At 52.5% G+C, this 23,238-nt stretch overlaps 10 protein-coding genes across 10 annotated transcripts; 6 read left to right on the plus strand and 4 right to left on the minus strand.

Annotated features, from left to right (window-relative positions):
* Positions 1-150: 150 nt before the first annotated feature.
* Positions 151-2,851, plus strand: AtWU_01004 (BRCT domain protein; the record flags this gene model as incomplete). Its single annotated transcript, XM_035496119.1, has 7 exons — positions 151-172; positions 228-289; positions 381-657; positions 719-1,347; positions 1,396-1,672; positions 1,720-1,800; positions 1,845-2,851. 7 exons carry the CDS (start codon positions 151-153, stop codon positions 2,849-2,851), a joined length of 2,355 nt encoding a protein of 784 aa, XP_035352012.1.
* An 881-nt stretch (positions 2,852-3,732) lies between these two features.
* AtWU_01005 (mitofusin) lies at positions 3,733-6,770 on the minus strand (the record flags this gene model as incomplete). Its single annotated transcript, XM_035496120.1, has 4 exons — positions 3,733-4,091; positions 4,148-6,204; positions 6,280-6,328; positions 6,401-6,770. 4 exons carry the CDS (start codon positions 6,768-6,770, stop codon positions 3,733-3,735), a joined length of 2,835 nt encoding a protein of 944 aa, XP_035352013.1.
* Positions 6,771-7,160: 390 nt separating this feature from the next.
* On the plus strand, positions 7,161-8,170 carry AtWU_01006 (ESCRT-III subunit protein DID4; the record flags this gene model as incomplete). Its single annotated transcript, XM_035496121.1, has 5 exons — positions 7,161-7,166; positions 7,273-7,487; positions 7,559-7,619; positions 7,689-7,949; positions 8,024-8,170. The coding sequence occupies 5 exons, from the start codon at positions 7,161-7,163 to the stop codon at positions 8,168-8,170; spliced, it is 690 nt and encodes a 229-aa protein (XP_035352014.1).
* Positions 8,171-8,595: 425 nt separating this feature from the next.
* Positions 8,596-10,353, minus strand: AtWU_01007 (Protein kinase domain-containing protein; the record flags this gene model as incomplete). The annotated part of the gene is made up of 4 exons (XM_035496122.1): positions 8,596-9,162; positions 9,251-9,756; positions 9,817-9,846; positions 9,903-10,353. The coding sequence occupies 4 exons, from the start codon at positions 10,351-10,353 to the stop codon at positions 8,596-8,598; spliced, it is 1,554 nt and encodes a 517-aa protein (XP_035352015.1).
* Positions 10,354-12,565: 2,212 nt separating this feature from the next.
* On the plus strand, positions 12,566-14,554 carry AtWU_01008 (uncharacterized protein; the record flags this gene model as incomplete). The annotated part of the gene is made up of 1 exon (XM_035496123.1): positions 12,566-14,554. One exon carries the CDS (start codon positions 12,566-12,568, stop codon positions 14,552-14,554), a length of 1,989 nt encoding a protein of 662 aa, XP_035352016.1.
* Positions 14,555-15,290: 736 nt separating this feature from the next.
* Positions 15,291-16,428, plus strand: AtWU_01009 (triose-phosphate isomerase TPI1; the record flags this gene model as incomplete). The annotated part of the gene is made up of 6 exons (XM_035496124.1): positions 15,291-15,328; positions 15,439-15,718; positions 15,779-15,853; positions 15,964-16,076; positions 16,132-16,346; positions 16,400-16,428. 6 exons carry the CDS (start codon positions 15,291-15,293, stop codon positions 16,426-16,428), a joined length of 750 nt encoding a protein of 249 aa, XP_035352017.1.
* A 329-nt stretch (positions 16,429-16,757) lies between these two features.
* Positions 16,758-18,242, minus strand: AtWU_01010 (mitochondrial distribution and morphology protein 10; the record flags this gene model as incomplete). The annotated part of the gene is made up of 2 exons (XM_035496125.1): positions 16,758-18,082; positions 18,146-18,242. 2 exons carry the CDS (start codon positions 18,240-18,242, stop codon positions 16,758-16,760), a joined length of 1,422 nt encoding a protein of 473 aa, XP_035352018.1.
* Positions 18,243-18,642: 400 nt separating this feature from the next.
* On the plus strand, positions 18,643-19,493 carry AtWU_01011 (ribosome assembly factor MRT4; the record flags this gene model as incomplete). Its single annotated transcript, XM_035496126.1, has 2 exons — positions 18,643-18,836; positions 18,947-19,493. The coding sequence occupies 2 exons, from the start codon at positions 18,643-18,645 to the stop codon at positions 19,491-19,493; spliced, it is 741 nt and encodes a 246-aa protein (XP_035352019.1).
* A 1,248-nt stretch (positions 19,494-20,741) lies between these two features.
* On the minus strand, positions 20,742-22,136 carry AtWU_01012 (U1 small nuclear ribonucleoprotein 70 kDa; the record flags this gene model as incomplete). Its single annotated transcript, XM_035496127.1, has 4 exons — positions 20,742-21,427; positions 21,474-21,627; positions 21,687-21,814; positions 21,875-22,136. The coding sequence occupies 4 exons, from the start codon at positions 22,134-22,136 to the stop codon at positions 20,742-20,744; spliced, it is 1,230 nt and encodes a 409-aa protein (XP_035352020.1).
* Positions 22,137-22,465: 329 nt separating this feature from the next.
* AtWU_01013 (mitochondrial 54S ribosomal protein mL43) lies at positions 22,466-23,003 on the plus strand (the record flags this gene model as incomplete). Its single annotated transcript, XM_035496128.1, has 3 exons — positions 22,466-22,504; positions 22,564-22,646; positions 22,712-23,003. 3 exons carry the CDS (start codon positions 22,466-22,468, stop codon positions 23,001-23,003), a joined length of 414 nt encoding a protein of 137 aa, XP_035352021.1.
* Between the last annotated feature and the right edge of the window lie 235 nt (positions 23,004-23,238).

Consider the following 23,238-nt stretch of genomic DNA (forward strand, 5'->3'; position numbering starts at 1 on the left):
ATGTTCTGCTGCATCTTCACAAAGGGAAAGAACCCCCTTCAGTCACGTGACAGCGTATACTCCCCAGACGCGCTTCCGCGCGGAGCTCCGATAGAGCGAATCTTCAAATCGGCGCACCGGTCCCAGGCTAATTTCTGCCAATCATGAAGCATGGCAGAGAAAGCAACCTCAAGTCAGTACTCAATCCCTCTTTTTAGATAGCAAGAGACAGACTAACTCCACTCCAGACAAGGAGCATCCTCTTGCGGGGGTGGTCCTCTGCTTTACCTCCATCTTACCAGAGCAGCGGGTATGCTAAACGCCCTCTGATGCTTGTACCTCTTGTTATATTTCTTCAACCAATCTAGCACAATACTGATGGCTATGTGTGTCGCGTCTAGTCTGAACTCGCTATCGTCGCAAGTCAGATGGGAGCAACCCACAAATTTGACCTTACCTCCGACGTCACGCATCTGCTTATCGGCGAAGTCAATACTCCGAAATACAAGTTCGTCGCGCGCGAGCGTACCGATATAACAGTCCTGAAACCGGAATGGGTTGAAGCTGTTCGCCAATCATGGATGCAGGGAGGCGATACAGACATTCGGGCCTTAGAAGAAAAGTACAGGTTCCCGACGTTTGCTGGGCTATCTATCTGCATAACGGGCTTTGAGGATAGTGAGTAGGGAATACCGGACATAGAGCGCACTGGAAGACTGGTCTAATGCATATGCTATAGTGTCGCTGCGAAATCGTATCCAGGACACCGTCACTGCCCACGGAGCGGAGTTCCGAAAAGACCTCACCAAGAACGTCACTCATCTCATTGCCCGGAATACGGAGGGTGAGAAATATAAATTCGCAACGCAGTGGGGTATCAGAATTGTCACGGTGAAGTGGTTTGAGGATAGTCTTCAGCGTGGCATGGTCCTGGAAGAAACTCTCTATCACCCTCTACTACCCGATGAGCAACAGGGCGCTGGTGCCTGGAATCGATCGCTCCCTATTCCGAAACCAAAAGTCACTAATAACGAAAACCCCTCAAATCCTAGACCGAGAAAGCTTCGGAGGATTGCAAGTGCTAAGCTGGGAGACCAGAATGAAGGCATCTGGGGTGATATCGTCGGTACGGGTTTCGACAGCAGCGATCCGAGGCCATCTAGAGGAAGTCTGCAGAGGACCCAGTCTTTGACAAAGAGGCCCTCTATCTTGCAGGAATCGCGCTCATTTGCGAGCGAGACTACCTTTGCAGAACCGCAGGAGCCCCTTCAACCGCCCCCGCCCCCGCCCCCTCCACCAGCTGTAGAGAGTCGCGAGGGTTTTCTGGGCGATTGTTTCTTCTTCATTCATGGGTTCTCCTCTAAACAGGTTGGTGTGCATACCCTTACACTTTATTCCACCTGCTAACCTTCCAAGACCAACGTATTGCGAGATCACCTTTCCTTCAATGGTGCAGAGCTGGTGAGCTCCTTGAGCGAATTCTCTAGACCAGACATACCCAAAAGGGGCCATGGCCTTTATACCATCGTGCCCTACAAGATGCCCCGCGCACAGGTTCCATCCACGGATGACTTGGCTTTCGAATGTGAAGTGGTGACCGACATGTGGCTGGAAAGATGCCTCGATGCGAAGACGCTGGTACCACCAGAATCACACACAGCGAATACCCCGATCCCTTCTTTCCCCCTCAAAGGTAGAATCCCAATCAGCCCCCGATGGACGTTTAGCTGACAGTTCTAGGATTCGCGGGAATGAAGGTCTGCTCTACTGGCTTTTCCCGAATTGACCTTCTCCATCTAGCAAAACTCGTCAACCTTGTTGGTAAGTTGCTCTAGGCAGCTTCAGGAACTCGTCTAACCCTCCAGGTGCCACCTACAACGAGTACTTGACACCCAGCGCCTCCATCCTTATATGCAACGACGCCGGCCCCGTGAACCCGGAGAAGCTGCGACATACCCAAGAATGGGGCGTCCCCGCCGTCTGTGCAGACTGGCTCTGGTCCTCCATCCGCAACGAACAGAAACAACCAGTCGACCAATACCTAATCCAAAAGCAACCCACACAAAGCAGAAAGTCTCTGGAACCGCGAGCAGGTTCTCGCCCAGAGCAGAAGCAACCCCCCAATAGTAACGAGCACCCACGTCCCAGACACGAGCATGAGCACGAGAAACAAAAATCAAGCATCACACAACCACCAGACACATCCTCATCAGACCCCAACCCCACAACCAAACCACCCCTAGCCCCAACCAACACAACCACCACCACCTCCCCCCTTAAGCGCAAACCCACCGACCAACACCCCTCAACCACAACCACAACCACCCAATCTGCCCTCAACCAAGCCGTAACCAGCCTCCTAAAAAACGCCCGGCCAGCGCAACCTTCTGAACCCAGCCCAGACGACCGCCACCGACCTCAACGAGGCCGAAGACCGCTCCTGGGCCGGGCCCCCTCCTCCCTCGACCACCCTAAGCACTTCTCCTTCTCCCGCGCCAGCTCAATCGACACCCTCAACGAAGACGGCTGCGGCAGCGCCGTCGAGTCCACCACCACGACCGCCACCAATTCCCGCATCCCCTCACTGTCTCACACCCACAGCAACCAATACGAGTACCAGTACCCGGAGCGTAACGGCACCCTCGAAGAAGAGGACGAGAACGAGGCCCCGCCCATGACACAGCTGGACTATGAGGACCCGGATGCAGTAGCTATGCGGGAGAAATTCCTCCAAAAGGCCGGGAAGGTAGTCGAGAAGAAGAAGTCGAATGATGTGATTGCGGAGGGGAGACTTGTTCCTGGTTTGGAGAATGGGGCGTGGGGGACGGCGAGGAGGACAAGGCATACTAATCGCGCGTTGGATGATCTTTGATCAAACCATGATTCTTGTTGGATTGGCATGTGAGTTCTGTTGGGTAGATAGAATTATATGTGGATGTGCGAGTTTTGTCCCTAAATGATAGAAAAGAGGTTAACCGGTGACGGGTTAATTATCTACCTTTGGTTTGTTTGGACATTCATTGTGTTCTGCTCTTGAGTGCATGCATAGCATAGCATGGCGTCTCTGTCCTCAATGAAATCTACTACTAGCTACTAGGGCAAGTCATGATTGGTTTATATGAATCCTTGGGTTTGGAGTTTTACGGCTTGTTGTCCAGCCTAGGTGTTCATTCCTTGTACCTGCATTATGAAAACAGTCCTACCAGATCTGAAAAGCGTGCTATGACACTGCTTAGAAGAAGAAAAGAAAGAAACAAAGCATAATAATAAAGGCACAGCCTCAATATAGTTAATACCTTTGCTAAAAAGAAAACCACGAACACTAAAAACCATAAGCAGAAACTATGGTAGGTAGTACTACTAGGTATGCAATTAAGCTCTAAGACGCCAATCAACGATGGTGATACGCCAGAAACTGAAACTACTTAAGTAATCATCATCGGTAAGCTGACGATAAAAATCATCAACCAGCCCTATCCTGCAAGGGATGGGGTAATGATGCAGATAAAAAATAAGGAGAAAAGGATGAAGGGGAGGTGGATGTACATACACGAGGGGGATATTTTGAGTGGCAAAGTAGACGAGGAAGAGGGAGGTAAGAAAAAGTGCCAGCCACGGCTAACACTTCTCTTGAACAGAGAAAGAATAGCACTAGCAAGTTCGTACAGCATCATTATGTTATGTTTTGTACAGTTCTCAAAGATGATGGGGGATAGGAAAAAGAAAATAAGAGTAAAAGTCAAGAGTTGGTATCTAAGCATGGGCTGCCAGGCCACCAGGTAAGGGAGCATCGAGATCGATGTTTTCAACTGAGGTGCGGTTCTCGCCGCTCTCGCGGAACAAGTTCGTAAAGTACTTGCAGGCGGCGTCGCTTTCCTGCTTGGTCTTGCTGACTTCGTGCTTGCGGCGGCCGAGATCTTCGATGTCTTGCGCCAGGCTTGTTTGCAGATTTCCGGCGGGGAGGCGTAGAATGCGACGGACTTCGGAGGAGATGCGCGTCGCGTTGGAGTGGACGTAGTCCATCTCCGAGAGGGTGGCGGCGAGCTTGCGTGAGAGACGAGGGGGGAGAGTCGTTGGGATGGAGGAGACCATGTAGGCGGCTGTCAAGGCGGCTGGTTTAGTCGGTTAGTGAAAAGTTCAATGGAGCGGCTTATAGGGTAGGACTCACCGATTGCCATGACACCAGGAATGAACAGGCGGCGCATATTGTTCGGTCCGAGGAACTTGACTGCGCTAAACACGCTGTCGATCCAGCTGATTCCGCCAAAGGCACGGCCTGTAAGAACCGTCAAGGCGGTCATGGCCATTCCTGTGCCGGCCACCTTCTCTTGACGCTCCCAAATGCCCGAGACGTCAAAGAAGTCCCAAAGTTCCACTTCCGTGTGCACTTGTCTAGCGAGAGTGTGACGACGACCGCGACGGAACATCATGTCTGCACGGAAGTTCAAGGGCGCAAACTTGTCCTCACCAACATGGAGGAGACCGATGTTCTGGATGAACCCGACGCCCTTTACCGTCTTTTCACGAGCGTAGTCCTCGCAGCCAGTTACAGCCGAAGCGATCTGCTCCAACATGGCCACCTTCAGGTCTTCAGCATATTGGAATGCGGAGAGGAAACCCGGGTATTCGACGCCTAGATCAGCCTCCGAAACACGGGCAATGGTTTCACCCAGAGTAGACCGGGTGTGGTTGTAGACATCGTCGCAAGACTCGTCGACAAGCTTCTCGACTTGGTCACCAATCTCAACCTTCTTCTTCTTACCATCTTCGTACGCCGGCTCAAGCTCCGCCAGCTCGTCCGTCACGCGCTTAAGCTCGGTCTCAGCAACATCACGGTTCACCGAGGCCAACGAGTTGAGGTCAGCAAGCAGGTTCAGGAGGTAGGTCCTGGCAGGGGCAAGCTTCGAGCGAGACCGCTTTTCGAGAACGAAGCGGCGCAAGGAGCCCTCCAGGTTCTCAAAATCTTGAATCTTCTCCCTCTCCTTGCCCTTTCCTTTATCCTTCTTGCCAGAAGGCTTATCGTCATCGTCATCAGAGTCATCGCCATCACCACCACCAGAACCAGAGCTCTCCACCGAAAGCGGAGGTGCTACCGGGATAGCATTACTCGAGACAAAGTGGACCAGCTCAGCCGCTTCCTTGTATGTGCGGGGACTGAGCTTGCCAATCTGGTCCAAAATCATCCGCTCACAGCGCTGCTTGTCGCGAATCTGGTCGAAGCCGTTGACAACAATGAACATATAAGCTTTCTCATGAGCAGCATTAAGAATGAATTCCTTTGCAGAGAGAGTGAAATGGTTTGCAGCGGAAACCACAAAAACGACCACATCGATCTCCTCCTGCCGAGCAAAGACCGCCGTCGTCTTAAGCGAGTCCGAGTTCAGACCAGGCGCATCGATCAGAGCAATATCCACCACTCCGTTGTTGAGAAGAGATTCGTCAATCGTCCGCACATCCTTCACGTAGACCTTGCACTGCATGTACTTGGAGTTGTCGATGACAATGTTCTCCAGCTCCTGAAGCGCATACACATCGTAGGTACTCTCATCGTTGCGGTTGTAAAGCACATCCTTGTGCACTGCATGAACCTCTTCAACACCGCTGTTCTCGCGCGCATCCAGAACCTCACAGAAGATGCTCGTGCATGGCTGCTGATCCTCGGGGAGAACCTTGCGCCGCAACAGCGCATTACAGAACGTCGACTTTCCAGCGTTCAGATCACCCGTAATCAAAACCTTGCTTGACGTATCCTCAATCCGATCCCGCAGCGACAACAGATGCTTGATACTCTGGCTGATCTTGCCATCCAACAGCGATGCAATCGACGCTTTCTCCAGCGAGTGCACCAGCTCCGCCTGGGACAGCGCACCCAGCTTCAAATCCAGCTTAAGAATCGAAAACTCCTGCGCAATCTGGGGGCTCATCAGCCTCGGTTCCGACGGGACACGACGTTCCGCCGCAGCGCTAGATTCAGCCAAATCCTCGCCACCGGTCATCGTGGCAGCGCGTCTGACCATTCCGGGACGGGGGAAATCTTCCGATTCGGTGCTTGCATCTCCGAAAAACGATTGTCTCTTCTGCAAGGCGGGCTTTGGCGCAGGGGAATCAGGAGCGCTCTGGGAGGAGGGATAATGCGCGGGCCATTGGCGGTTCATGTTCTGGAGTTCTTTGAGGGTTTCGATAGTGCGCGAGATAGCACGCGCGAGCTTAGTGCGGTTCGAGTTGCTGCAGAATCAAAGAGCGCAGTGGTCAGTGTCTGTACATCCCATAGAAAGAAGAAAAACAAAGATAACCACATACTATAATAATTGATGAACATGGCTCGCAACAACATGTCTCTCATGCTCCACTGTATAACCCGCACGTCAGTCACCTTTCCCACATAAACTATATCCGTATCAGTCCGGGGACAAAAACGAACCGGCGGGATTCCACTCTCCCAGATGCGTAGGGGTATGCATGGGGGTCGGGCGATCGACCATCAAATCGGCCCTCCAGTCGCCACCAGCATCACCTTCCATCACACTTCCACTGGGAATACTGCCTCCGTAGCCGGAATCTTCATGCAGGGAAGCCATCAAGGCGGTCGCGCTCTCGGAGGTTGAGCCATTGCCGACGGTCATGTATGCAGGCGGGGGTCTCGGAAACATAGTAGAAGTACTAGTGCTGGGAAGGCGTTCCTCCTCCGTCGGCGGCGGAGGATAGGCGTGAGTGGGTGAGGAGGACGAAGGTGAGGATGAACCCTCGCCGGCAGAGGAGGCGCCCTGGCCGGGGAAATACTCCTGACTCATGGCGACCGACAGAGAAAGTATGAGGGGAGTTAACAGGGATGGAAAGCCATCAATCGGTGACGCGAAGATGGAAAGAAACGAAAGATTCCCTGGAAAAGCCCAAAGGGGTTTGGTCTGGTTTTCTGCATGTGACACTGTTTTATTACCGGAGTAAATTAGAGTATGTAATCAATTGGTATCGTATGGTACGGTTACCTTGATGTCACTTCAACTAAAGAAGTAGCCTGACATCCTATCTTCATTCCTCATCGGCTACTTTGTTATCGTTTCATGATCTCTGGTCCTCCTCATTCCTCTCTTCCTCCTTCGCCCACCAGCTGCATGTTATTCCCATCCTGCCGAAATAGCAACCACCATTGAACTCCATCCCGACTCTCAAATACCCCCACCATGAACGTACGTCCGTCCCTATCTATCTGATCTATCCACCTAACCTTTCCCCTTCCCCGCATCGCCCCAAACTCAACCCAAACAAAATAAATTAACAACCACCCCCCACCAGATCGTCGAATGGGCCTTCGGCAAGCGCATGACGCCCGCCGAGCGTCTGCGCAAACATCAACGAGCGCTCGACCGAACCCAGCGCGAACTGGACCGCGAACGAGTCAAGCTTGAGAACCAGGAGAAGAAGCTAGTCCAGGATATCAAGAAGAGCGCGAAGAATGGACAGATTGGGGCTTGTAAGATCCAGGCGAAGGATCTGGTGAGGACGAGGAGGTGAGTGCCCCCCCCCCCCCAAATCCCTTGTCTATTATCCCGAGTATGGTGGTATGCTAACGCGGGAACAGATATGTCCAGAAATTCTACCAGATGCGGACACAGTTACAGGCCATTTCGCTGCGGATTCAGGTACGATTTCCCTTTTTTTCCCATCTTACGCAAAACAATCATAGCTTACAATGATGGATGGATGAATAGACGGTACGAAGCAACGAACAAATGATGCAATCCATGAAAGGCGCAACGATGTTACTAGGCAGCATGAACCGACAGATGAATCTCCCCGCGTTGCAACGAATCGCAATGGAGTTTGAGCGAGAGAACGATATCATGGATCAACGACAGGAAATGATGGATGAGGCGATTGACGAAGCAACGGGATTGGAAGGCGAGGAGGAAGAAGGCGAGGATATTGTCAAGGAGGTTCTTGATGAGATTGGTGTGGATCTTAGCCAGGCGGTTCGTGTCCCCCGTACCCTCACTCCCTTCGCAGGGAGATTTGGTGAGGTATATGATACTAACATACTATTTAGCTGGGAGAAACACCCACCGATATACAAAAGACAGCCGTGGGCGAGACGAGAGTTGCGCAAGCGGTTGGAGCTGGGGGTGGAGGTGGCGGTGGTGTGAATACGAGTGACGATGACTTGCAGGCGAGATTGGATAGTCTGCGGAGGTGATATGATTCATACTACTTGTGATATGATAGTATGAGTTACATTCATTTTAATACTTATAGCTATAAGCACTCTTGCAGTTTGTTATACGGTTTTCGTGTTTCGAACGGCGTTAGGGTAACTGGGTTTGCATTGATTCCATCCATCCATGAGCAATTTGACTTGAGTCCAATGATACAGATATTATTGCTTGTTGTACGTATGCTGAAGGAGTGAAAGAGTAAGCGCATACTAGTGATATATATTTGCCATCTCGCCCGCGAGACTAACGATCTACCCAATTGAACTCAAACCATAATCCAACATCTAGTGAGTTCTTATACTAGTAGTAATGATGAACCTCCCCATCCCTTGTTCCCCCCTCAATTCCCAAACAACCACCCACACCAACCTACCCATCCATCTATCTCCTCCTGCGTAAAAGCAAATCACCTAGTACTAGCAGCCTGCCTCCTTACCTCCAGCGTGTCCATCTCTACCCAATAACTCGACTGCCCAAACCACGGCATCGACAACAACTCCTGCAACTTCGGTCTCTCCTCCGGGTCCTTCGTAAACATAGCCCTCAGCATATCCACACAATCTTGCGAGAGGTCCTCACTAACAGGCAACTCCTCTCTAATAACGCGCTGCCTTCGCTCCCTTATCTTCCTCATTCTCCGGGCCTGCTGTGCAGCACTCCTACCCCTAGGCCACTCGGAAAGACGCCCGATATCCGGATCCGGGTCTGGCTCTTCCCAAGGCGCGAAGCCGTGTAGGAGCTCGTAGATGATGCAGCCGAGTTGCCAGAGCGTGAGGCCGCGGACATCGTGGCGAAGGGGGATTTGGACGGTACCTTTGCTGAAGTCGGTGTTGTCATAATTGGGCTTTAGGAGTTCGGTGGCGAGTTCGGGTGTCATGAATTTCTCGTAGTTGGGGATGTAGGGCGTGTGGCGTTTTTGGAAGTCTGCGTCGCGCAGGCCGAAGTGAATGAGGCCGAGGTCAATTAGGGTTGTCTGTTTTGGTTGGAGGGGTTAGTAGGTGGGTTCTTTAAAGGGGGTAGGATGGTTGGTTGTAGGGTTCTGTCTGTAGAGAGGGGCTTACATTTAAAGCATCGTCAAGTAGGTAGTTCAAGTGTGAGATGTCCGTGTGGCAGAGTCGCATGTCATATAGGTATGATGTTGCTTCAAGCAGTTGGGTTGCTATCTGGCAGACGGCCACCTCATCTAGTGCGGTCTGCTTTTCTCTCGAATTAAGGTAAATGTCTCCGTCGAATGGCCGCAACCTATTCTCAATCCAAGCCTTCGTTTCGGAATATGGGTCGTAATTTTTTTTACGGACTTCATCGGGGACTGTAGCTTCCATCACCGTTGCCTTGTACTTGCCGTGGGAGTAGACGGAGTCCAGCATCGAGAACCGCCTACAGCCAGCCGTGAGCAGCAGAAGGTATGCCTCCATTGGAATATAGCGGAACTGATGCGGCTGTTGATAGTATAGAGGCGCCACACTCGGATCACCTATCTTTTTTCTTATATCTGTATTGATGGTCGATGAAGTCTCGACCTTGATTGCGTATAGCTTTTGTTGTTCCGGAGGTCTGGTATCACTTCCTAGAGAAGTTGGTCAGCAAAGGAAGCCAGCACTAGTCACATTGAGGTCTGGGGGGTTACGCTTATGTGCCAGGAAGACGACGCCAAAGGCTGTGAATCTGCGTTAGCGAATTGTCCAAGAGCACAAGAGGGTCAGAATCCCATACTTCCACTCCCCAGAATGCCCCGGAGAACAAAATCGTTATCCAGGTTGGGACAAATATTAGCGCGGTACGTATCATACACGTCCTCATCGCCTTGACGATGGATAGTAGATTCTTTATCGTGTATGCTTTGCTGGTATCTATAACTGTCTGTTCGAGGTTCCCCGTCCACCTCGTGCGTGCATTTGGATATCTCTGTCTCTTCTCTGGTTTGCATGCTGGCGTAGTAGCGCCTTGAGAGTACCTCATGGAGTTGGGGATGCTCGGCTGCTAGCAGGCTCTCTGGTTGTAGAAGATCGTGAATCAGTGCTGCCAGACTCGACTTCCACGTGTAGACGTGGGCCCATAATTCCCGATGCTCTGCAGCACTCAAGAGATGAGCATTAGTCAAAACCCCGACGAGGCGGGCGAATTCGCGGCTCCAGAACATCTGATTTCTATTGTCGTCCGCCATTGCGAGAATGTTAAAAGATGTCGAAATAGGGTTTCAGGGTTAGCTATAGCCTCCTCCCGGTAGTTCGAATAGAGGGCAGGCTTTTATAGTAGTGGAGGTAAATTGGAGGGCTCCAAGAGCGCCGTGAATACTACCGACAAAGGGATGCATCGCGGATCGTGGTTTCCTTACTTTTCATATAAAGAGTCTTTGTTTTTACTGCGCCGTTGTTGACGGTTGGAACATCGAGAAGAAAGAGCCCGGTATGCGAGTGATTGTTCGGATTGTTCTAATAGTCCAAGTATGTATATAAAGAACAAAGGTTGTGGACCTTAACAAAAACTCTACTACGAGATCAAACGGTACAAAAGGCGATTTTTCCAGAATAGTCTTGAGAGACCCTAACTGGATCATGACTCGCGCAACAGCCCAACGGTCAATTTGATAAATCACATGAAGGCAACATCTTGAGGATGTATGTGCTGCTTAGAGTTTAACTTGCACTCACATAGGGTTTCTTTCGGCGTTAGGTTTTGTGCTCGTGGAGGGGCTGTTAGTAAAATGAGATACCAATATTTTCCATACTGGCAAATGTCATGTTCCGATATAGATTCTATAAGTCATGGAAGGAGGGTGTACTAAGACTGAGCATCCAATAAGGGCCTCCCAACCTGCAGGATGGGCCCAGCTGAGGCCTGGAGCACCTGCAGGCATTTGCCATGAGTCACGGCTGATCCGGCCTATCATCAACGCGGGCGGCCGTTCTCAACACGACTAGCAGGGAAGATGACGATATCCTTCGCCTGGACTCTTAAAGGAGGGGGAGAAAAGTACCGTTTCATGGTGGTGATGGTTGTGGTGGTGGTGATCCTGCTGCTGCTGGTGGCGGCCATCCAAGACGACAGAGCGGAATTTATCATTTCCACCATCGCATGCAGCACGATCAGCATAACAAGAAAAGAACCCATGACGTGCAGCATTTGCTGGATACTTCTATACGTTTCTGTATGTAGGGAAGTGGATTGATCCACTCTACTTCAATGACAGTGACGGGCAAGCAGAACATGTCTCTTTGAACCAGACGGACAGACGGCGGCAAAGGGGGGTTTGGCTGCAGAACCGGCGCATACCTGCGGCCAATCAGGCTTGTGGGAACTAGAAGTTCAATGTTGGGCAACAGCGCTGAATGGCGGTTAGGCTGCAGCGATGTTCGTCCTGGACTGTGAAAGCCTGGGCCTGAACACAGCAGCAAACCCGCTAGCCGGTCGGCCACATGCAGGTAGAGTGCACCATGACGGCGGCCTTGCTTTTCCTTTTTTCTTCATCTTCCATCTGATTGTCTTGCTCAACCGTCATCGCCCATCCAACATCAGATCAGACTTTTTACTGCCGCCTGGTTACTCCGGGCTGTAGTTGCTCGTCGCCTTGGGGGGATGTTGGGTTTTCTTACTTGCTGCTGCATCGCCCCATTCCATTGCGGCTGAGGAAGGCTGCCTGCGATACGAAGCCCGGGCAAACACGCGGCCAGAGAAGCAGTCGCGAAGCCCGCGACTCAGTAACGACTATCATTCATTCAGAAGAGGGGGGTGGATATAAAAAGACGCAGGTCAAAGGGGCGAATGACAATGCGCCAAAATGGCCAGGGCAGTTCTCCTTGCCCATGCCCGGGCGATGTCGCGCCCTGCTAATTCCGTCTTGCGCAGCGACGGAGGGACCTGCGCGCTTTTCCCCTGGTCCTTTCATTTGAACGGCGCATCGTGATTGAACGATTGCCATGGTCACAAGCAAAGACTCCAGTAGCTCCGCGACCATGATATCCCGAATCTTTTGGGGTTGGATGGTTGCTTCTGCTGGGCATGCAGCTTTCCAAACCTAATGGCAAGGCAGAAAGCACCAGGGATCTTCGTCTCCTGAAACAATCTTACACCATGATTATTGCCGGTAGTCCGTCGTCATTAAAAGAGGCCAGTTGACCCCTCCATGACCTCCCTGGCGCGTTCGGAGATATAAGGAGGTTATATTTGCTCGTTCTTTGCTCTTGACCCCGCTTCTCCCATTTCCGTTTTTCCCGAATCCCATCCCATTCCCTAGGGTTTGCTGCGTCTGCTCGGCTCCTTATCTTCTTCCTTCTTGCTCACCTTGACAGCTCCTCCTTTCTGCCTGAGGATTGACATACTTACGGGTCCCCGTGGCCGCATCCTCTCGGTCCCCAACAGGAACGGAGTCGTACAGTATGGCGGTCATCAACCAGAACAACAACAAACAGGTGCCTCCTGCGCCTCCGACTCATCATCCACCTATGCGCCCGAATGAGGGTGTCCGTGTGGCGCAAGCGGGCTCAGCACGTCCCATGAACCCGGAGTACTTGGTTCCTCAGATGAATCGGCTCAATGTTCAAGCGGAGAAACCCCCGGCTGTCAACAACCCAAAGCCCAAGGAGACCACCACGGTCGTTGAGGAGATTGATGCTCGTGCCCCCTTCTACTACCTGGGGTACACCTTCTTCAAGGCCGATGCCGTGCCCGGGCACAAGTCCACCTGGAACCATGTGGAGCGGACCAAGATGAACCTCAGCCAGTCTGATCTGATGAAGCTGGTACACAAGCGAACCAAGAAGACCCCCATCGCCGAGCAATACCAGTCCCTGTCCAAGGTCAAACGTGCGCATGTGGACCAGCTGATCAGCGAACTTAGGAAGAGTGACCCCCACTTTGAATGGACCTGCGTCTATGTCAAGGAGGACGAGAAGCCATTCAAGGGTAAGAACTCCCGGCGGGGTGACTATGAGACGCTCTCCGTGAACGTCGTCATCATGAGAAAGGCTACAGATTTGGTGTTTCCCAAGATACCTGTCGACGACCATGTGGATGTGGAGGCCCTTCCTAAACCACAGGACCGTGTGCCAACTCACGTGCACAATAATCCATCCGAATCGGGACCAAAGGGGATGTCTAGGAGCATGCAGCCTAGTGAGCCACTGGTTGGGCCTACTATCCATCAGGGGACAATGCCACCGGCCATGAATCATAGCCAGCAGCCTCTGCCTACAAGGTTCCATCAGCCTCCTTCTCATCAGTCTCCACCACATCAGCCACCTCCCCATCAGCCGCCTCCGCAAATTCCTCAGGGATATGCGGGGCCACGACCACATATGCCCCAAGGGCCCTGGCCGTGGTTGCACGGGATGCCAGCTGGTATGCACCCACACCGCGCTCAGCCAGGCATGCCTGTCTCTACGATGCCTGCGTCTGCTATGCCCAGTTCTGCAGTGCCTGCTCCTGTCATGCCTGGGGCTGCCATGTCTGGCCAAGCCAATGTTCCGCACATGATGGCTCAGCCGAATGGCCTGCGAGGCGTCCACATGGCAGCTGGAATGTTCCACCAAAGGCAGGGATTCGACCCCCGCGCCCATTTTTCCGGCCAACAAGAGGCCCATCCTTCTGACAAAGGACCCGCCCCTGCCCCTGCCCCTGCTCCTACCACTACCCCCGCTCCGCCGGAGACTAAACCCGAGAACGTCAGGCCCTCGACGCCGGCGGCAGATCCCGAGCTAGAACTGGGACTAGAGTCGAGTAGTGTGGGGGACGATGAATCCGTGTTCGACTTTGACGACGACAGCTCCATCACCGATAGCTCTGATGAAGAGCCCGAACTGGAGGATAAACCCCAGCCGTGGCGCGGCAGTCTATATCGTCGACACTCCGCCCCCCGAGCGAAGCATGCATACCGCACCCATTATCGGAAGCAGCCCCAGAAAAACGGGTCGGACAACAAGACGAGCCGGTCTGGGTATCCCAATGGCTGCATTGACGTGGTGCCTGCAGACAGTAAACATGTCGACCCACGCAGCGAGGGTGCCGTTAGTGGTGGTAATGGGAGTGGCAGTGGTCCCAGTCAAGAAGTGAGCCGGCCAGCGCGAGACCGGCCCAAGATCATCCATGCGCCAGTGAGTGCAGACGAGTTGGATTTGGAGCAACTTTTGGCCGAGAGGGCAGAGCGGTTCCGAGGGGGGCGGGCCCGGAACGATATTCGGGCGCGAATACTAGATGACCGCGAGGCCCGATTGGAGCATCGCGAGCGGATGGTGGAATACCGGGCCCGCGTGCTGGAGGAACGGGAACGCTTGGACGATGCATGTTACCTCGGACGACGCATGTCCCTGCGCGAACCGGGCACCTTCTATGGCCCTCGACGATATTACCTCCCGGAGGGGCTTCAATGATGGTGCAGGGTCCTTTGGGGGATTAGTTACATAGGACTAGTCGAATTGGGGGAAGAGAGGGGGGGAAGCAATGGAAGGGGAATCGCTTCATTGTTTTTCCCTGGGAAAGTCAGTTTACCAGTGGATTTTCGGGTATTTGCATTTTGGGATCGGGTGAAGGAGGGATCCAAGTGGGTATCTCATAACGTCATTGGGGGGGAAGACAAAAGTTCCATCGGAAGCTGCAGTTCAACCGCGCACACACACAGACGCACCCTGAAGATTATCATTTCTCATCCTTGTGCAATAGCAATGTTATATTATAGGGGAATTTATCACGCGCCGAGTTACCCATTCCCGAAGCAGACACCGAGTAGTTGTTTGTAGAGCTTAGTAGTAAAGAGATGAGACACAGAGAGAGGGAGAGGAGAGAGAGATGAAGAGAAAGAGTTGCCAGCTCAGCGAGTGACTTATCGATAAGCCCCGCCCGTGTAGCAGTTTAACTAGTAGTGACCAGTTACTAGTAGTAGTAGTAACTAGCAGCAGTGCTGGCAGCTGCTCTGCCCCTCTCTCGGTTCCCCCCCATCGTCATTCATCCTTCCGGTTCTTCTTCTTCCCTCTTTCCTCTTCTTCTCTCTCTCTTCTCTTCTTTTTCTTCTTCTTTCTCTGTACTTTACTCGTTTACTCACTTCCTTCCACAATTTCCTTCTCCAGACACTCTCCCCGTCTTTTTCAATCACACCAACACATCTTCAAAATGCCTCGTCAATTTTTCGTGGGTGGTAACTTCAAGATGTATGGAAACCCCTCCATCCGCTGCCCCGCCAGCTCTTCACCACCAAATATCGCTTCACCCTCAACGAGCCCGCTGGCTAACGAATGACTTCTGCGTTACTCTCACACAGGAACGGTACTGCGGACAGCATTACCTCCATCATCAAGAACCTCAATGCCGCCAAGCTGGACGAGTCCGCCGAGGTGGTTGTCTCTCCCCCCACCCTCTACCTGCTCCCCGCCCGCCAGGCCGCCGGCGAGAAGATCGGCGTCGCTGCTCAGAACGTCTTCGACAAGCCCAACGGTGCTTTCACCGGTGAGATCAGTGTCGAGCAGCTCCGTGATGTCAAGATCGACTGGACCATCATTGGTCACAGCGAGCGCCGTGTTATCCTGAAGGAGAGCGACGAGGTAGGTCTACCCCGCCAATTATTATTTAGTTGAGTCGGGCTAATATTAACCCCCATCTAGTTCATTGCCCGCAAGGTCAAGGCTGCCATTGACGGTGGCCTCAGCGTTATCTTCTGCATTGGCGAGACTCTCGAGGTATGTGGGCCTGTTACTTTTCCTGATTTTGCTTTTTTAACCTCGCGACTACCCCTCTTCGAGCTCGCGGTGACCCGGTGAGATGAACCGAGACTAATGCAACCCCCCAGGAGCGTGAGGCCAACAAGACCATCGACGTTGTCACCAAGCAGCTCAACGCTGTTGCCAAGGAGCTCACCAAGGAGCAGTGGGCTAAGGTTGTTGTCGCCTACGAGCCCGTCTGGTAAGTTCTCTATCGATTCGTCTAGCTTGCTGGTCACGCGCTAACCCCAATTCAGGGCTATCGGTACCGGCAAGGTCGCCACGACCGCCCAGGCCCAGGAGGTCCACGCCGCTATCCGCAAGTGGCTCGTTGATGCCATCTCCCCCGAGGCTGCCGACAACACCCGCATCATCTACGGTGGTTCCGTCAGCGAGAAGAACTGCCGTGACCTGGCCAAGGAGGCCGATGTCGACGGATTCCTGGTTGGCGGTGCCAGCTTGAAGCCTGCCTGTATGTGTACCCTTTCATTTGGTTGATGCAGCTTACTGATTATTCTGTTGTAGTCGTTGACATCATCAACGCTCGTCTGTAAACAATTGAATGATTGATGGACATGTGATAATGATATCCGAATCCCAATAGGCGGGGAAGTCAGCCTGGGAACTCTGCAGACACCATGACCAATTGCAGAGCATGAAAATCTATAAAGAATATAAAAAATCGAATCTATACCAAATAAATCCAAATTGAATACCACCATTAACCTTACCTTCCCCATGCACCCTCTGTAACTATAACTCTAGACTACTCTATCAATTACCTAGTAAGTTGCAGTATAATCATAGCACATATCATAGTATCTACATCCATCCCCCCACGCCCCATATAACCCGTCATATAGATCAATAATATACACAAGGATCACGACGAATACGACACCGAAACCCCCACCCCCCTCCAATACGACTTCCTCAAACCCCCAGACTCCCCACCACCCCCATCAGAAGCATACGAGGAGGAAAACGAACTTGGTCCCAACCCCACCCCGGCACTAACCAACAACTCCTTGACTCGTCCCTCCCACAACAACCGCACATTCCACGACTGATCCACCCGGATCTTCAACACGGATTCGTTATCCTCCTCCTCTACTTTTCCCTTTCCCAATCCACGGCCCACTAGATCCTTAAGATCGTCAGGAGGTGTAGCTGTAGACGGATGCGGATGAGGAAACAAGCTCTCGCGAATCTTCCGTTTTGCCCACTCCACCCCATCACCGTCATCACGATAGCGGGGTTTACTCTTCCGCCAGAGTTCACACCCGGCTACCATCTCGCTTTCCCAGCTATAGACATTGAATCCGAAGCGGGAGCTGAATGCCAAATTCGGCGATGCGCGGAGCGAGTATGTCGTTGATAGTGAGCCCGTTAACGGGGTCAGGGTGAGAGTGAGAGTATAAGGGAATGTCGAAATCGGAGTATTGACATTAGCACTACCAGTGCTAGTTGAAGGGGCTGACGAAGAAGAAGGAACATCCGTAGCCGCAGGCAAGGTGCTAAACCTCAGGCCCGTGGACATGCCAATCAGCGACGAAACAGGCGAATAGTAAGCCTCCGCGCCCGCAGAGAGCAACGACAACCTCGGCGAAGACCCCGAAGGGACAGGATCCCTAGGATCGGGCCCGAAGTTCCATAGTCCGCGCCAGCCGAAGAGGGCATTATCCGTACTGAAGAGGTACTCGTTGTTGTATTTCCCCGTGTTATGGGAGAGTTGCGCGAGGAGGGAGGCCTGCGGGGCGGATTTGGAGAGCGGCGGACCTCGCGTTGAGCAGACTGCTAGGGACAATTGCATGGTTGGGGAGAGACGACGCAGGAAGAGGGCATTGAGGGTTGTCGGGGGTGGGAGATGGAGGGTTGCGTGGAAGAGGGTGGCTTTTTTGCCGATGGAGTTGTATGCGGAGGGGGAGGCATCGTTGAGGTTGTCGTTGTTGTCGTCGTTGATGAGGATGGTTTCGGCGATGGGGGCAATGGGCGCTTGTACTTGGCGGTAGCCAGGGGAGAGCTTGCGGAGGGGGATTAGGGCACTTCTGCTGGGGAAGCTGTCGAGAGGAACGGTGCTGAAGAGGTAGGAGACGGAGCCGTCGATGAGGCCGACGGTGCCGAGGGTGTAACTTGTTGCGAAGTGCGGAGTGGAGAGGGAGGAGAGATGGACGCGGAGGCGTTCCGGGGTGGAGAAGTCGAGGAGGGCTGGACTTGTTGGTTAGTAGTGTTTTGATGGAGGTTGAGAGGGAGAAGGGCTGGTATGCATACACTGCGCAGTGGCTGTCAGCGACGAGTACGAGTTGTCGCGGTTCCAATTCGTCGCCTCGGCGAAGGCGAGTTGGATGTAATCCATGAAATCGAGCATTGTCGGGGATAGTGCGGGAGCAATGGGACAAATCAAGCAGCCTCAGTAGTGAGACCCATCCAGCATAATACAGCCCACCATTGACGGCCTGGGCATGCAGTTGAGTATCCCGATGGAGTGAGAGTGAGTAGATGAAGCGGATTGAAGATGAAGCCCGCAATCAGCTCATTTCCCGAAGCAGACTAGGGCAGATGGGGGCACGGATAAGCCGCGCGACAACAATAATCCGGGCGTTATCGACAGCCGCAAAGAAAAAAAATCATTGGATCTCGAATCCACAATTTCCCGCGCCGGCTCTTTGCAATTATCACCACTTCAACCTACTCGATTTCTTCGGTGCCTTCTTCATTCTCCCAATATTCCTAGTGTCTAGTACTTTTTCACACCCCGATCAATCACCATGCCTCGTTCCAAGCGTGCCCGCGTCGTGCACGAGTCTAAGACCGTCAAGAAGTCCCACAAGGAACAGACCCGTCGCCTGTACGCCAACATCCGGGAATGCATTGAGAAATACGACCACCTGTTCGTCTTCGGCGTCGACAACATGCGCAACACCTATCTGAAGGATGTCCGTACCGAGTTCGCCGATAGCCGGTTAGTAGTTCTTCCCCTGCAACTACCCCCCGCCTATCCCCAAGATGCCCCTCCCCTCCAACAACAACAACCCATGCAAAGTAAACTAAACTAACCACCTGAAACCACAGTCTCTTCTTCGGCAAAACCAAAGTCATGGCCGTCGCTCTGGGCCACAACCCCGAGAACGAAGCCGCGCCCAACCTCCACAAACTCAGCCCCTACCTCACCGGCGCCGTCGGCCTTCTTTTCACCTCCCGCGACCCTCAATCCGTGACCGACTACTTCGACAACTTCCGGCCGCTTGACTTCGCCCGTTCCGGAACCGTCAGTACCCGGGCCTTCTCGATCCCCAACGGTCAGGTGTATTCGCGGGCTGGAGAGATCCCCGCCTCCGAGGACGAGCCGCTCAGCCACACTATTGAGCCGGAGTTGCGGAAACTTGGTGTCCCGACTCGGTTGGTCAAGGGCAAGGTTATGTTGGAGTTGACGGAGGGTCAGGAGGGATTCCCCATTTGCAGGGAGGGAGAGGTGCTCGATTCGAGGCAGACGACGCTGTTGAAGATGTTTGGTGTTGTTATGGCTGAGTTCCATGTTGCGTTGAAGGCTCATTGGACGAGGGAGTCTGGGGAGGTGGAGATTCTGGAGAAGGATGAGGCTGGTATGGAGGTTGAGTAAGTTTGTTTGAGGTCGGTTGATGATGCTTTGAGAAAAAGTTTCGATTCGGTTTCTTTTTTTAGAGTCGGGGTCCTGCTGGTGGTGCTGGTGGTGTTGCGTTAGTGTTGGGTCGTGGTAGACCTTCTTTTCGTTCAGAAAAGAAAACCTATCTATCTATGGATATGTGGACTTGAAAAGAAAAGTCCAGCCGGTCTGATACGATGAACAACTCCCACCACCACCACTCCCACGCCCCTTTGATGATGAGATCCCCTGGGCATCTTTGGAGTTGGGTTTAGGCGTTTTCTTTCAATGATTGATTGTCGATTTTTTCGACTCGTGTGTGTGTTTCGTGTCTGATTCGGTATATACTATTCTGCTTCAGTTGATGAGCGTATGACGGACATACCGATATGAATAAACCAATCCGAACAGTTCAGTTATAGAATAACATCTCTCTCAAGTTCACCTAGGCTGAGGACTACCATTACTGCTACTAGTATACTTAGTACTTAGTACCTGACGTCCTGACGATGGCAACTAATGCCACGGATGATGAAATATTTACATGACGATGAGATAGGGCATATGTCACACACCCTGGATAATAGGATATCATTTACCTTCATTTACTTACTGCATTGCATGTTGGCAATCAATCGGTCATGACTGACACATAAGTTTTTCTTTTTGACACAAAAACAACCCTACCTGATCTTCTTTCTTACCTGAAAACGAAACCCAGATCCCAAACCATAAAAAGCTCCGCCTGTGAAGACAAAGTGTTGACTATCTAAAGTACATACTTACCCCCTGAAGAGAAGTAGCGGCCGCACACCGGGCCCAAGGGAAATAAAACGACATGAGTAAAAAAGAGGACACGAGTAGTAACAAAGACAAGAGAGAAAGAGAGCATGAGCATGACAGACAGGGAAAGAGGTGTCCGTTAACAGCGCGGTATCTGTGTCTGCTGTAACGGGTGGGAAATCGACCTTCGAGGGGAAATCTGCGCCTGCCTGCTCCAAATGGAAGATGGATATCTCGTAACGTAACCAGGATTACGAAGGAAAGATGATGCATACGGAGCACTTCAACTGTTGTGAGTTATACGATGGTTGAAGTCCGATATAGCACGGAGCTTGAGCCTTGTTTGACCTTGCCTTACCCATTGCTGGAACGGGGTATAACAAGAGAAGGATCAAATTAATGATACCCACCAGCAAACCGTCACTGAACACTGGAATGGGGATATCCTTCGCGGACAGACGTTCAGTATCTTCTTTTGGCACGGGGGTCATCATACGAATCATCTTCATGGTATCGCTTCCGCCCGTAGTCGTCGCCCCGGCCTCCGTACCTGTCACCACGATCGCGGTCGCGTTCACGGTCCCGGTCACGGTAGCGATAGCTATCCCTGTCACGGTCCCGGTGACGGTCACCGTCGCGGTCCCGATCCCGGTCTCGACGATCGCGGTCGCCAAACCCGTCCCGGGGCCTGATGGGTTCTCTGTTGCTGCCAGTAGCGCCGCGGGGTTCACGCTCAAATCTGCCGCCGCCAGGGGGACCACCACCGAATCCACCGCTGCGTCCGCCTCCCGGACCTGAAGGGGCGTTGGGGGGAGCCTGTCCACCTCCACCGAATCCGTTGCGACCACCTTGGTATCCGACACCTCCACGGGGCCCACCAAATCCACGATCACCGCGGAATCCTCCCTTGAAACCACCTCTGCCGCCGAACCCACCACGGAATCCACCACCATAGCCACCGGGACCAGAGGGGGCGTTGAAAGAGCCAGGGCCGATAGGTCGAGAGGGCAGGGCCTTGGTGTAACCACGACCTCCGAGACCACCACCAAAGCGACGAGGCTTCCATCCCTTGACTGTACGACCGCGCTCGACGTCTACCAAGACACGGCGGTCCTTAATGCGGATACCATCCGTTTCCTTGTAGGCAGCTGAAATCGTGACGAAAAGAAAACTAGGTTAGCATCAAGAACGTACGGGGATTCGATACCAGTCTGAATCCAGAGTGACAGGCGACTAGATCTGTAGCAATACCTTTCATATCCTTTTCGCGCTCATAGACAATAAAAGCATATCCTCTGTGTGGTTTCTTCGAGCCCTTTGGCGTTACGGTGTCTTTCACGATGCGAATCTGGGAGCAACGTTAGTCATGTGTGTAACCCATCAAGCCCGCTCGGCCTGTGACTGTACCCGTTCAATAGGACCGAAACGGCCAAACTCCCGTTCCAGGTCCGATTCCTTAACATCGTAGCTCAGTCGAGCGACAAACAGCGTCTTGAACGGATCGCCTCGTGCTTGTTGGTCGTTGGATGGTTCATCTACAAACAAATCATCAGTATTAGCACAGATAAATCCCAGAACAGATGCGATGATCATACAAGTCTCGAGGCCTTCCGTCAATTGCTTGTTAATGTTCTCTTTCTTCTCCACCTTCTGGCGCAATTTGCGCTGGATCCAGCTTTCCGTAGGCGTATATGGAATCTCTTCCTCGTACTTCTTCACCTCGGGCAGAAACTGCGCAATGCCACCAATGCTACTCTTCTTGCAGTCTTCTGGGGCACGGTTGATGGGGGTGACATAACGCAGAGGCGGGCGAGGTTGGAAGAGCGCCAGAAGCGGAGGGGGAAGCTTGTCCGTCATGTTGTGCCCTCAGCCAGTGCTCTGAATAAACGTGAAAAATTAATTCAAAGCCTTCAGAGGCATCGAGGATGAAAGGACGAGATGGGGGAGAGGAGATATGGCGGTCTTTTGTCACTTGGTCCTAGCAGCGTTGGGGGGAGTTTCGCGTTCCTCCCGTCAGGTGCTTGTCTGCTTCTGGAACCGCTAGTCGCGGTAGCCGAGCTTGCCGCTGCACCCAATGACGGCCCTGTATTGGAGGCGGCCCTGAAAAGTCCCCGAAGGTGTCCCTCGAGATTGTTGGAAAGCTGTTGACGCCTTCGCTGTGAACATACAAATCCCAGATAGCCGCAATGCCTCTTCAAGGGATCCGGACGGTTACGGCCGCTAGAGTATGTGTTTCTTTGGGATCTTATCCGTCTGCGTCTCCTAGACTAACTTCATCATCCAGAACGGTGTCGGTGCCTTTATCCTACAATGCAAGCGGTTGGATTTCCACTACTGTGACTGGGCTGGTAGTTCCCGGGGCATGGTGTATGTTCTTCTTCCTCTTTAATGATCAGCTTTGATCGGAAGATACTGATGCTTGTTTGTGATAGTGCCTACCTCAAGCACCACCTTCCTGCCTTCGCGAAAGCAAACCCTCAGATCGAAATCCGGGTATCACCGCGGCCACACAAGCACCCCGTAATCAAGGGACACTACATCAACGGACGGGAGAAGGCGGTTTGCGTGCGGAATCTCGAGCCTGAGCAAATAGGCAAGAAGGCCGATCTGTTGAAGCAGGCCAGCGGAGAGAAGTTGAAGCGCACCAAGAAGCCCGTCACGAGTATCAACGAGAGTGTCAGAGGCATCTGGTCCCCGTACCACGGTGGCTACAAGTCGGTGTAAAGATGGGGGATTGTGCAATCATACGGTGGTGTTCTTTTTCTGGGTCAAATATCATTTCCTATTCGATGTATTATGGGTTACTTCATCTGTTTTGTGTACCTGCCTTTTGCGAACCCGACTCTGTCTTTGTTTGAACGATATGTATCATATGTACAGAATGTCTTTATTAGATATCCCATGAAATGGGCTCCCGCTCCCCGTATGTAGCATCGTAATTATCAGGAAAGTAAAGTGT

The sequence above is a fragment of the Aspergillus tubingensis genome, assembly GCF_013340325.1.
Source record: "Aspergillus tubingensis WU-2223L DNA, scaffold_2, whole genome shotgun sequence".
NCBI lineage: Eukaryota > Fungi > Ascomycota > Eurotiomycetes > Eurotiales > Aspergillaceae > Aspergillus > Aspergillus tubingensis.